Consider the following 13,527-nt stretch of genomic DNA (forward strand, 5'->3'; position numbering starts at 1 on the left):
CCCACTTTGACAATTTTCTTCTTCTTATTCTTTTTAGTAATCTTTACAGGAAAAGGGGTTACTAGCCCATTGTTCCCGGCATTTTAGTTGACTTTTACAACACGCATGGCTTACGGAGGAAAGATTCTTATTCCACTTCCCCATGGATATAAAAGGAAAATTAATAAGACCAAGAACTATTAAGATAAAATCAAAGAAAACTCAGATGAGTGTGTATAAATAAATGTGTACATGTATGTGTAGTGTGACCTAAGTGTAAGTAGAAGTAGCAAGACATGCCTGTAATCTTGCATATTTATGAGACAGACAAAAGACATCAGCAATCCTACCATCATGTAAAACAATCACAGGCTTCGTTTTACACTCACTTGGCAGGACGGTAGTACCTCCCTGGGTGGTTGCTGTCTACCAACCTACTACCTAGAAAATATATATATAAAATATATATATAAAATATAAATATATATACAAAATATATATATATATATATATAATATATATATATATATATATATATATACATATATATATACCTATATATATATATACATATATATATACATATACATATATATATATATATATATAATATATATATATATATATATATATATAAAAATATATATATATATATATATATATATTATATATACACACACACACACACATACACATATATAAAAAGCAGGGTTAAAGAGAAAAAATAAAACTATACACTATAAGCTATAAGTTTGAACTGTATTTATTTATCCTAACAGTAGTTATTATGCTGCAAATGCCAACACACAGTAATCTCTGTCTATGATGAATATATGTGAATTCACTTTTATGCAATGATCCCCCATTCTACCAGTAATTTGTGTGTGAAATAAATGCACTCTTATGCATTTGAAAGCAATTTGCATAATGATAGTGGAAGGATTACACTGTGAAGATGCCCTCAATAACATCAAGACTTCAGAGGATCAAATAAAGTCCTCCACCTTGAACAGTGCATAAAAATTTCTTTGGAGAGGCTGAATTATAAACTTCAAGGGCTTACCCAAATTGTTCACAATTATTCAACAAGTTGTTTAACTGCAACAGAAAATGGTAAGAGAATGTTTCTTGAACCATGAGGAAGAAGATAACATGGAGCTCATCGATTTTTATAATAGAGAAAAAAATGTAGCTAACCTGACGAAGATTATAGTGCAGTACTACTACATCTGCTGATCAGGAAGAGGAACTGAAAGTGCTTCTTAATATGGAGAACCTACAAAGAAGCTGGCAGAATTGTTTTGCACAAGCTGAGAGACTTCCACAGTTAGACACAATGACCCTAGCCTGAAGAAGTCTCAAGTTCAAACATCATATAAACACTGGCCTACAGTGCCTACAAATAGGTGTTGAATGACTAAGCAATTCTTGAAGTCTTCACATGCCTCCAGGCCCACTCTAAATGGCTCTTCTATCTCTACATTTATTGCATTGGTTATGTTTGATGGTGAAAGCACCTTACTCATTTGAATATAATGTACAATATGTATTATCCTAATAATGTACTAGAAAGGAGACAGTAGTACAGTCAAGGTCTTGCAACATCTCCCTCTATTTTCACATGTCAATTTGCTTTCCTTTTATTCAATTCTTATATATTGTATGTGCCATGGGCTTGGAACACATTTATCACAAAGTGAGGGACATTTGCAATGGTAAAAAGAGCATTTTCAATTGTTTTACTATACTATGGTACAGATGTTGTATACTGTATATTTCTCCATATTTACATATCACTACTAGTACTAATATAGCATGAAAAAAAGTTGGGTAATCATTTAATCATGAAATAACACACAAAGTTTAATATAGCAAAAACTCACTATTGTGAAGATCTAGGCAGGGTGGAGGTGAGGCAGAGTGACTGCAGCTGTGTGTTATGTCACACCTCTCATGGCAAGGGAGAAATTTATGAGCATCTGCAAGTGTGGCTGATGTCTGTACAGTGTGGAAGGAGCTGGTGATCTGGGGTGATGATGGTGTTTCCTCCTTCACACACACTTCCTCCAAAGGTTGCAAGGGAGGCAGAGACAACAAAGACAGCAGTTTGTTGGATGGTCCATTTTGTAAAGCTTGCTGGTTGGTTGTTCCATTTGCTTTGGAGGTAGGAGGGAGTGCTACAGGAGGTACTTGCTTTTCTGTGGGTTTCTTGAATGAATTCTGGTGAATGGTTGCTATATACGACAATGAGGGATGCAAGTCATTAGATGGAGTGGGTTGGAGGGGACTTTGACTGTCTGAGGGTGGGGTAGGCTGCAGAGAGGTGGGGTGAGGTGAACCCGGCTCATCTGAAGCAGCAGCAGGCCGGGAAAGGGCCTGCGATGTAGTATAGTGACACTTTTGACAGGTTATTTTCACCTGGTGAAAGAATAGAGCAAATCTATTATGAAAAACATATTAGATAAACAACTAGAACTTAACTTCCAGCTCATTATCAACTACTCTGCAATATATCCTGTACTCACAAACTTTTTTAATCTTATGAAAAATCACAATACAGTGGACCCCCGCATAACGATCACCTCCGAATGCGACCAATTATGTAAGTGTATTTATGTAAGTGCGTTTGTACGTGTATGTTTGGGGGTCTGAAATGGACTAATCTACTTCACAATATTCCTTATGGGAACAAATTCGGTCAGTACTGGCACCTGAACATACTTCTGGAGTGAAAAAATATCGTTAACCGGGGTCCACTGTATATTAAAATACATACAACAAAAAAAGGCACAATACCGTGACTGGAACAATACACAAATAACCTGCACATAGAAGAGAGGAACTTACGACGACATTTCGGACTGACTTGGAGCATTTACAAGTTCGGTCCAAGTCGGACCAAAACGTCGTTGTAAGCTCCTCTCTTCTAAGTGCGTGTTATTTGTGTAATAAAATACAGCTTTGGAGAAATTTACCAGAAATATTTGCTTATTGCTATAGTAAGTGCATGTTATTACATACCTGTGTGACAGCTGCCAGGTGGGCAGAGATGGTGCCAGTGATGTAAAGGCAGCGGGAGGCTCGACATGACAAACACCGGGTAGACTGCCGCAAGAATACTGCCAATCCATGAATGTCAACCAAGTGGTGTCGTCCACCTGCCCTCATCATACCTGCACCCCCCACCATCTCTGCTCCCTCACTCCGAGGCTCAACTTTACTCAGATCTGTTGTTCCATGTCCTATGACCTCATTAGTAGGAATCTTATGGACAAGTTTATCTTTATTTCCACTAAAAGAGCACTCAGTAGGGCGAATAGGTGTTGCAGATGAGTCTGCAGTGATGTCTTGCAAACTTGTTTTAACGTAAGTACCACTAGTGCCATCATTTAGAGTGACATCATAGCAACCATCTCCTAAGGTACTCTTTGTAATTGTGGAAGGAGCTGCTTGATAATTGTTAGGAGTGACAGTGGCCAAGGAGTGTGTGTCACAACATAGCTTACTTCCATATCTTCCTGCTGTGTTAATTTGCAGGGGACCACTGCTGTCATTTCCACACCCTCCACCAACGGACATCTTGCACCGGGTGTCATAACCGCAGTTCTTGATATCATAGGAATGCATAGCACACATTTCCTCAGAATAACACTCATCCAAGCCTCCCTGCAAAGTGAAATGTGATAAGAGTGCAATCACCTACCAGTATACAGTATAGCTCCATAACACTTCCCCCCCCCCCCCCCACACACATACACATCTAGACTCCAAGATAATGCAGTTACTGGTACTGTACTAATAATATTCTGCAGTGAAAGCAGGATATTTTAATTATTTTAGTCTTAACATATCAAGTGTAAGCAAGTGTAGCGACCAGTGAAGAGGCGGGGCCAGGAGCTTGGACTCAACCCCTGCAACCTCAACTAGGTGAGTACAACTAGGCAAGTACAGACAGATACAACTAACAGTAATGATAATAAATAGGCTAACAAAGTTAGTTATAGAGACTAGAGAGGAGCTTGAGAGACTGTGTGTGTATATATATATATACATATATATATATTCAAAATGCAAGTCCTAATCCAAGACTTGACTGTTGGGGTGATGATCCCTGAAATCATTAATAGATATATGTGTGATGCCTGAGATACATTTGGATCTCACCTCTTAACAATCAGCTGCCCAGAATGATTCATGCACCCTGTTAGCTTTGTGGTAATGTCTTTACCTTGCTATATTTCAGGCCTTGCCAGCATCTCTCCTGTCTCTGTGGTATAGTAGGTCTTTAACTTGCTTCTGAATTTTAAACATGTGTGTGTTAGAAAAATCTGGTTTGCGGCCCATGTGGAACCAAAAAGGCCCCAAGATTTGCATCCATACCAGTCACTGAGTTGAGAAGGCACTAAGATGAGATAAATTAGACGTGCCTAATTTATTACTATGAATATTATTATGATGAGACACTGAAGGAATTACCTGTCTGGAGATTACTTGGTGTGTCATACACAAACCCCTGCCTAAAATATGAAGAAAATACTGGCCAGAATTTCAACATAAACATAGACATGACTTAGCTGGGGTTCCCTGACTTTCCTGTCCACTCGCCTAATGCTCACGTTATGCAGGACTGCAAATCCAACAATTTCAGCTCCTATTTGAGAGGTTTTAAACACAATATAACCTCTAGAGCGACGAAAATTCTTCCGATTTCAATTAACGTTAATTCACTCAGTTCAAAACAATGGCATCTCTCCCCAGCCACACTCACCAATTTCGCTGGTTCTTTATTTATTTACAAATTAATTTTTATTATCTACAATATATTCCATCAATTTACATATGAAATACACTGTATTTTCGGAAAATATACAGTATTTTCCACAGGTGGTGAGTGATGGGCGGGATGTGAGCGGGTGGGGGTGAGCGATGGGCGGGGGGGGTGAGCGATGGGCGGGGGGTGAGCGATGGGCGGGGGGGGTGAGCGATGGGCGGGGGGGGGTGAGCGATGGGCGGGGGGGTGAGCGATGGGCGGGGGGGGTGAGCGATGGGCGGGGGGGGTGAGCGATGGGCCGGGGGTAAGTGATGGGTGTGTTCGAGGGTAGGAGTTATGATGGGTGGAAGCCAATGCAAGAGGAAAACAGAAATCATTGTTAGTGCAACAGGTTAGTCTGTTAAAATAGCGTGGGTCCACAGTTGGGACTTTCAGCAAGGTCAGTTAGATCAAGTCAGGATCCTGCATGCCTGCTGATAGAGGCGCCAATTTGAGGTTCTTAAACCTCGACTTGATGCCATATTGACTTACCATGTGGAAATCTGGAATGTGGAAAATATGGCAAGTCAATATGGTGGAATAGTGCGCCCTGACAGTCCTAGCAAAAGTGTTTATCGTTTCTCTATGTGGTATTCATCAGTGAGAGGAGTGTGGGTAAGCCTGTGGTCTCAAACATGACAGAGGTGAGATGGCCAAAATCCTAAATGTGGTTATACCTGGAGGGGGGTTCGGGGGTGTCAACGCCCCCACGGCCCAGTCTGTGACCAGGCCTCGTGGTAGATCAAGGCCTGATCAACCAGGTTGTTACTGCTAGCCGCACATAAACCGATGTACGAGCTACAACCTGGCTGGTCAGGTACTAAGTGCCTGTCGAGCTCCCTCTTGAAGACAGCCAGGGGTCTACCAACGCTGTCACCACCAGTTGCAGAGTTGCCAGAGCACTGAACAAAATAGTCTGAGAAAGGAATACATATGTGGGAAATCAGATCATAAACAGCTGACCAAGCAGCTGAGCTTACTTGTTCAGTGCCCAGAACATCGGCGCGCCCAGAAACCCTACAAAAAACTTTTTGTATGTACTAGAAATGTGACATAACTAAAGCTGTAAACGGAGGAGGATGGGACGGGACGAGTCGAATTTCTGGGTAACTTGTAAAGCACTTTGCAAGTCCGAAACACTACAAATGACGAGGCAGACATAGTGGCAATGTGCATGACAGAAGCGAGAATTAGAGAACTCTGCTGTGAAAATATTGGCCGATTATAGTAAATGATCTTAGATTTTTTCAGGAAAAGCAACTGTGTACCCGACACCACTGGGAGATTTAGAACCATTATTATACACTGCAATAGCATGATAATTAGACTGGAGGTGTTCAGGAGTGAGCATTAAAGCTGTTGCAGTCAATTGAGCTTTTGCACACGAAAGTGGGGAGGGTCAAATATGAATTGTCTGAACTTCGCAAGGAAGGTGAGAAAAGATGCAGGGTGAATGTGAAGGAAAGCCAAAAGAGAGTGAATATGGAGGCAAGACGCCTCAAGAAATGTCTGATACATACAAGGAAGATATTGCACTCGAGGAACCAAGCCCCAAATCTATACACTACCATAACTTACTGGAGCGAGGTATAGGTAAGTGTAAATAAAGTAAACCCTGAGTTTTAAAAGCAGGGATGCCATAGGCGCAATAACCAGCGTTGTATGACCCCTACGCGTTTAGCTCTTAATTTAACTAGAATAATAATAATAATAATAATAGGCACAGTAAAAGAACTGTCAAATTTGTGGCCCAAGACTATTTAATGTACATGTATATTAAAGCTAATATATGGTGGGAACAAGACACACATACAATTAAGACATAATGAAGGAGACGTGTGGCTACTGGTGAATTTTTCAAAAAATCCACCAGTGGCGAAAAGTATCTTGCAATAAATGTCTTTATTGTGCATGTGTCTTATTCCCACTATTCAACCTGTTACCAGCAGTTATCAGAGATACTACCGAAACAAATGTTGAGAAGTCTAAGAGGACTGGATTAGTATCTCCACCAAGTGCCAGATCAACCAGGCTGTGATGGCTATGTGGGCCAGCGAGCCGCAATAGCAACAGCCTGGTTGAACAGGCAATCAACAGGAAAGCCAGGCTGCGAGGGTTTAGACAACCCCTCAAAACCGGTCACGGGTATGTGACAGGTAGAGAAGGTAAAATGTGTTAGGAAACAACCAAAAAAAAAAAAATTACAAATGGGACACGTAAGGTGTTGTCTACATACCTGCAGGCAAGTGTTGAAACAACACATTATTATTATTCTGGTATCTTCAGAATTTTTAAGTTAGGAGGGTTAGCCATCCAGGATAACTCAAGAAAGTCAGCGTGTCATCGTGGACTGTATTTCCATTGGGGTCCTTAAGAGGCACGTTCCCCAGTCTTCTAATATGATGATCATTTTTCCCCTATAATCTACCTTGTCCATAATTACTATCGCATTTGCTTTGCCTCTTTCGTAAGTCTAGGATCTTTCCTTGATGACAAATGTGTTGGAGAGATCTTAGCAAAGCTCAGAGTACTGGGATGGTCAGACAAATGACTACTTGAATTCAGTCCCAGCGAGTTTAGTTAGTTTAATATGTTTATTATGCACCCCATACCCATCCTGTGGGCGGACCTAATCTCTTAGATTTTATGGTACTTTTCATACCTGGAGTTTACCTGGAGAGAGTTCCGGGGGTCAACGCCCCCGCGGCCCGGTCTGAGACCAGGCCTCCTGGTGGATCAGAGCCTGATCAACCAGGCTGTTGCTGCTGGCTGCACGCAAACCAACATACGAGCCACAGCCCGGCTGATCCGGAACTGACTTTAGGTGCTTGTCCAGTGCCAGCTTGAAGACTGCCAGGGGTCTGTTGGTAATCCCCCTTATGTGTGCTGGGAGGCAGTTGAACAGTCTCGGGCCCCTGACACTTATTGTATGGTCTCTTAACGTGCTAGTGACACCCCTGCTTTTCATTGGGGGGATGGTGCATCGTCTGCCAAGTCTTTTGCTTTCGTAGTGGGTGATTTTCGTGTGCAAGTTCGGTACTAGTCCCTCTAGGATTTTCCAGGTGTATATAATCATGTATCTCTCCCTCCTGCGTTCCAGGGAATACAGGTTTAGGAACCTCAAGCGCTCCCAATAATTGAGGTGTTTTATCTCCGTTATGCGCGCCGTGAAAGTTCTCTGTACATTTTCTAGGTCGGCAATTTCACCTGCCTTGAAAGGTGCTGTTAGTGTGCAGCAATATTCCAGCCTAGATAGAACAAGTGACCTGAAGAGTGTCATCATGGGCTTGGCCTCCCTAGTTTTGAAGGTTCTCATTATCCATCCTGTCATTTTTCTAGCAGATGCGATTGATACAATGTTATGGTCCTTGAAGGTGAGATCCTCCGACATGATCACTCCCAGGTCTTTGACGTTGGTGTTTCGCTCTATTTTGTGGCCAGAATTTGTTTTGTACTCTGATGAAGATTTAATTTCCTCATGTTTACCATATCTGAGTAATTGAAATTTCTCATCGTTGAACTTCATATTGTTTTCTGCAGCCCACTGAAAGATTTGGTTGATGTCTGCCTGGAGCTTTGCAGTGTCTGCAATGGAAGACACTGTCATGCAGATTCGGGTGTCATCTGCAAAGGAAGACACGGTGCTGTGGCTGACATCCTTGTCTATGTCGGATATAAGGATGAGGAACAAGATGGGAGCGAGTACTGTGCCTTGTGGAACAGAGCTTTTCACCGTAGCTGCCTCGGACTTTACTCTGTTGACGACTACTCTCTGTGTTCTGTTAGTGAGGAAATTATAGATCCATCGACCGACTTTTCCTGTTATTCCTTTAGCACGCATTTTGTGCGCTATTACGCCATGGTCACACTTGTCGAAGGCTTTTGCAAAGTCTGTATATATTACATCTGCATTCTTTTTGTCTTCTAGTGCATTTAGGACCTTGTCGTAGTGGTCCAATAGTTGAGACAGACAGGAGCGACCTGTTCTAAACCCATGTTGCCCTGGGTTGTGTAACTGATGGGTTTCTAGATGCGTGGTGATCTTGCTTCTTAGGACCCTTTCAAAGATTTTTATGATATGGGATGTTAGTGCTATTGGTCTGTAGTTCTTTGCTGTTGCTTTACTGCCCCCTTTGTGGAGTGGGGCTATGTCTGTTGTTTTTAGTAACTGTGGGACGACCCCCGTGTCCATGCTCCCTCTCCATAGGATGGAAAAGGCTCGTGATAGGGGCTTCTTGCAGTTCTTGATGAACACAGAGTTCCATGAGTCTGGCCCTGGGGCAGAGTGCATGGGCATGTCATTTATCGCCTGTTCGAAGTCATTTGGCGTCAGGATAACATCGGATAGGCTTGTGTTAATCAAATTTTGTGGCTCTCTCATAAAAAATTCATTTTGATCTTCGACTCTCAGTCTGGTTAGCGGCTTGCTAAAAACTGAGTCATATTGGGACTTGAGTAGCTCACTCATTTCCTTGTTGTCATCTGTGTAGGACCCATCTTGTTTAAGTAGGGGCCCAATACTGGACGTTGTTCTCGATTTTGATTTGGCATAGGAGAAGAAATACTTTGGGTTTCTTTCGATTTCATTTATGGCTTTTAGTTCTTCCCGCGATTCCTGACTCCTAAAGGATTCTTTTAGCTTAAGTTCGATGCTTGCTATTTCTCTGACCAGTGTCTCCCTACGCATTTCAGATATATTGACCTCTTTTAGCCGCTCTGTTATTCTTTTCCGTCGCCTGTAAAGGGAGCGCCTGTCTCTTTCTGTTTTACATCTACTCCTCCTTTTTCTTAGAGGAATAAGCCTTGTGCATACATCGAGTGCTACCGAGTTAATCTGTTCTAGGCATAAGTTGGGGTCTGTGTTGCTTAGTATATCTTCCCAGCTTATATCGGTTAGGACTTGGTTTACTTGGTCCCACTTTATGTTTTTGTTATTGAAGTTGAATTTGGTGAATGCTCCCTCGTGACTAATCTCATTATGTCGGTCTGGGGCTCCGCGCATACATGACTGAACCTCAATTATGTTGTGATCTGAGTATATTGTTTTTGATATGGTGATATTTCTTATCAGATCATCATTGTTAGTGAAGATGAGGTCTAGTGTATTCTCCAGTCTAGTAGGCTCTATTATTTGCTGGTTTAAATTGAATTTTGTGCAGAGATTTAAAAGCTCGCGTGAGTGTGAGTTTTCATCAGAGCTGCCTCCTGGTGTTATTACTGCAACAATATTATTTGCTATATTCCTCCATTTTAGGTGCCTTAAGTTGAAATCCCCCAGGAGCAAGATGTTGGGTGCAGGAGCTGGAAGGTTTTCCAGACAGTGGTCAATTTTTAACAGCTGTTCCTGGAATTGCTGGGATGTTGCATCCGGAGGCTTGTAGACTATCACAATGACTAGGTTTTGGTTCTCGACCTTTACTGCTAAAACTTCCACTACATCATTTGAGGCATTTAGCAGTTCTGTGCAAACAAGTGACTCTGCTAAAAAATGTCATGATAGTTTTAATGAAATATAAAAAAAAATAAGAAATATTTGGTAAAACATTTTTTGGTCTCAATTAGTATCATAACTAAGCGCTAAACCCTTAAGGGGCAGCAGTCTGAAGTATTTTCTGACATAGGGTTTGAAGTTTCTGAAAGTCGTTCAAAAGCCTGCTGAAAGTTCACGGACAATGTTGATATGCTCCTCCAACGATGTTTGACTTACTTTTTTTTGTTTCAAGCTTGATCCACCAGGAGGCCTGGTCACAGACCGGGCCGCGGGGGCGTTGACCCCCGAAACTCTCTCCAGGTAAACTCCAGGTAAACTCCAGGAAACCTCTATCTTAGTAGTCTGTACTCCGTCACCGGTATTCTTTCACCTTCCCAATGTTCATATTTTAATAAAGACAAGCACTAAACATGTAGGGGTCATTAGCTCCAGAGTGCAGTTAGGTTCGTTCCAAGAATGGGGAGGTAAAACCAGTTTCCAATGTGTCATAGATAAGATAAGAGATAAGATAAAATTTCGTTCGGGTTATCCTGGGTTAGCCACCCAGGATAACCCAAGAAAGTCAGTGCGTCATCGAGGACTGTCTAACTTATTTCCATTGGGGTCCTTAATCTTGTCCCCCACGATGCGACCCACACCAGTCGACTAACACCCAGGTACCTATTTGCTGCTAGGTGAACAAGACAACAGGTGTAAGGAAACGTGTCGAAATGTTTCCACCCGCCGGGAATCGAACCCGAGCCCTCCGTGTGTGAAGCGGGAGCTTTAGCCACCAGGCCACCGGGCCAATAGTTTCCCGCTGCCAGACGTAAGCTGCTTGTTTACTATTAATTACTAGTTTTAATTATACGCAAGTATATGCCGATTTATATTATGTGTGACTAATCTATAATGTATAATTTTTCTCGCCGTTTACATCGTGCAAAAGCCAACGCTTAAAAAAAGTGCATGCGAAAACAAATGCCATATTTAATAAAGATGTTTTGAATAAGGATGAAGTTATAAAAATTTCGTCATCACTTATAGCACCCACCAGAACCATGATCCCTCCCCACACGCTCACAGAATGAAGTGGTAGAGACAGGAGTCATACATAGCTTTAAGAAGAGGTACGAAGTCAGGGGTGAACCTAATAGCGACCAGCGACACGCTTACTCCCGCGAACACGTTCACACACACGCACGCACGCGCGCACACACACGCACACACACACACACACACACACACACACACACACACACACACACACACACACACACACACACACACACACAAACACAAAGTGATGTAGTGGAGGCAGGATCCATACATAGATTTAAGAAGAGGTATGATAAAGCTCATGGAGCGGGAAGTGACCTGGTAGCGGCCAGCGAAGAGGCAGGGCCAGGAGCTGTAAATCGATCCTGCAACCACAACTAGGTAAGTACACACACACACACACACACACACACACACACACACACACACACACACACACACACACACACACACACACACACACACACACACACACTACTCAGGCATGAGGAACTTCCTTCAAGACATTCAGTGGGAGAGGGAACTGACAGGAAAACCAGTACAAGAAATGATGGACTATGTAGCAACAAAATGCAAGGAGGCAGAGGAGAGGTTTGTTCCCAAGGGAAACAGAAATAATGGTAAGAACATAACGAGTCCTTGGTTCACCCAAAGGTGTAGGGAGGCAAAAACTAGGTGTACTAGAGAATGGAAAAGGTACAGAAGACAGAGAACTCAGGAAAATAAAGAAATCAGCCGAAGAGCCAGAAACGAATATGCACAGATAAGAAGGGAGGCTCAGAGACAATATGAAAATGACATAGCATCAAAAGTAAAGACTGACCCGAAGCTGTTGTACAGCCACATCAGGAGGAAAACAACAGTCAAGGACCAGGTAATCAGACTGAGGAAGGGTGATGGGGAATTCACAAGAAACGACCGAGAGGTTTGTCAGGAGCTCAACACAAGATTTAAAGAAGTATTTACAGTGGAAACCAGTAGGACTCCAAGAAATCAGAACAGGGGGGCACACCAGCAAGTGCTGGATGAGGTACATATAACCAAGGAGGAGGTGAAGAAGCTGCTATGCGAACTTGACACCTCAAAGGCGGTGGGACCAGACAACATCTCTCCATGGGTCCTTAAAGAGGGAGCAGAGATATTGTGTGAGCCATTAACAAAGATCTTCAACACATCATTTGAAACTGGGCAACACCCTGAGGTGTGGAAAATGGCAAATGTAGTCCCAATTTTTAAAAAGGGAGACAGACATGAGGCACTAAACTACAGACCTGTATCACTAACGTGTATAGTATGCAAGGTCATGGAGATCATCATCAGGAGGAGAGTGGTGGGGCACCTGGAAAGAAACAAGTGTATAATTGACAACCAGCACGGTTTCAGGGAAGAAAAATCCTGTGTCACAAACCTACTAGAGTTTTATGACAAGGTGACAGAAGTAAGACAAGAGAGAGAGGGGTGGATCGACTGCATATTTTTGGACTGCAAGAAGGCCTTCGACACAGTTCCTCACAAGAGGTTACTGCAAAAGCTAGAGGACCAGGCACACATAACAGGAAAGGCACTGCAATGGATCAGAGAATATCTGACAGGGAGGCAACAACGAGTCATGGTACGCGACGAGGTGTCAGAGTGGGCGCCTGTGACAAGCGGGGTTCCACAGGGGTCAGTCCTAGGACCTGTGCTGTTCTTGGTATATGTGAACGACATAACGGAAGGGATAGACTCAGAAGTGTCCTTGTTTGCAGATGATGTGAAGTTAATGAGAAGAATCAAATCAGACGAGGATCAGGCAGGACTACAAAGAGACCTGGACAGGCTACAAGCCTGGTCCAGCAACTGGCTCCTTGAATTTAACCCTGCCAAATGCAAAGTCATGAAGATTGGGGAAGGGCAAAGAAGACCGCAGACACAATATAGTTTAGATGGCCAAAGACTGCAAACCTCACTCATGGAAAAAGATCTGGGGTTGAGTATAACACCGAGCATATCTCCTGAGGCGCACATCAATCAGATAACTGCTGCAGCATACGGGCGCCTGGCAAACCTACGGATAGCGTTCCGATACCTCAGTAAGGATTCGTTTAAGACTCTGTATACCATCTACGTCAGGCCCATACTGGAGTATGCAGCACCAGTTTGGAATCCACACCTAGTCAAGCACGTCAAGAAATTAGAGAAAGTACAAAGGTTTGCAACAAGACTAGTC

At 42.6% G+C, this 13,527-nt stretch overlaps 1 protein-coding gene across 2 annotated transcripts in view; it reads right to left on the reverse strand.

Moving 5' to 3' along the window:
- Positions 1–742: 742 nt before the first annotated feature.
- Positions 743–13,527, reverse strand: part of LOC128704243 (uncharacterized) — a 44,714-nt gene continuing 31,929 nt past the window's right edge. Inside the window, exons 2-3 of one of the 2 annotated variants that reach the window (XM_070081240.1) lie at positions 3,001–3,645; positions 743–2,397 (exon numbers count right to left, since the gene is read on the reverse strand). In XM_070081240.1, the coding sequence (XP_069937341.1) occupies positions 1,843–2,397; positions 3,001–3,645 (1,200 nt within the window). In that variant the 3' untranslated portion in view covers positions 743–1,842. The remainder of the gene's footprint in view (positions 2,398–3,000; positions 3,646–13,527) is intronic. The other variant, XM_070081241.1, reaches the window with a different exon arrangement.

This window comes from Cherax quadricarinatus, unplaced genomic scaffold, assembly GCF_038502225.1.
Source record: "Cherax quadricarinatus isolate ZL_2023a unplaced genomic scaffold, ASM3850222v1 Contig2044, whole genome shotgun sequence".
Lineage (NCBI taxonomy): Eukaryota > Metazoa > Arthropoda > Malacostraca > Decapoda > Parastacidae > Cherax > Cherax quadricarinatus.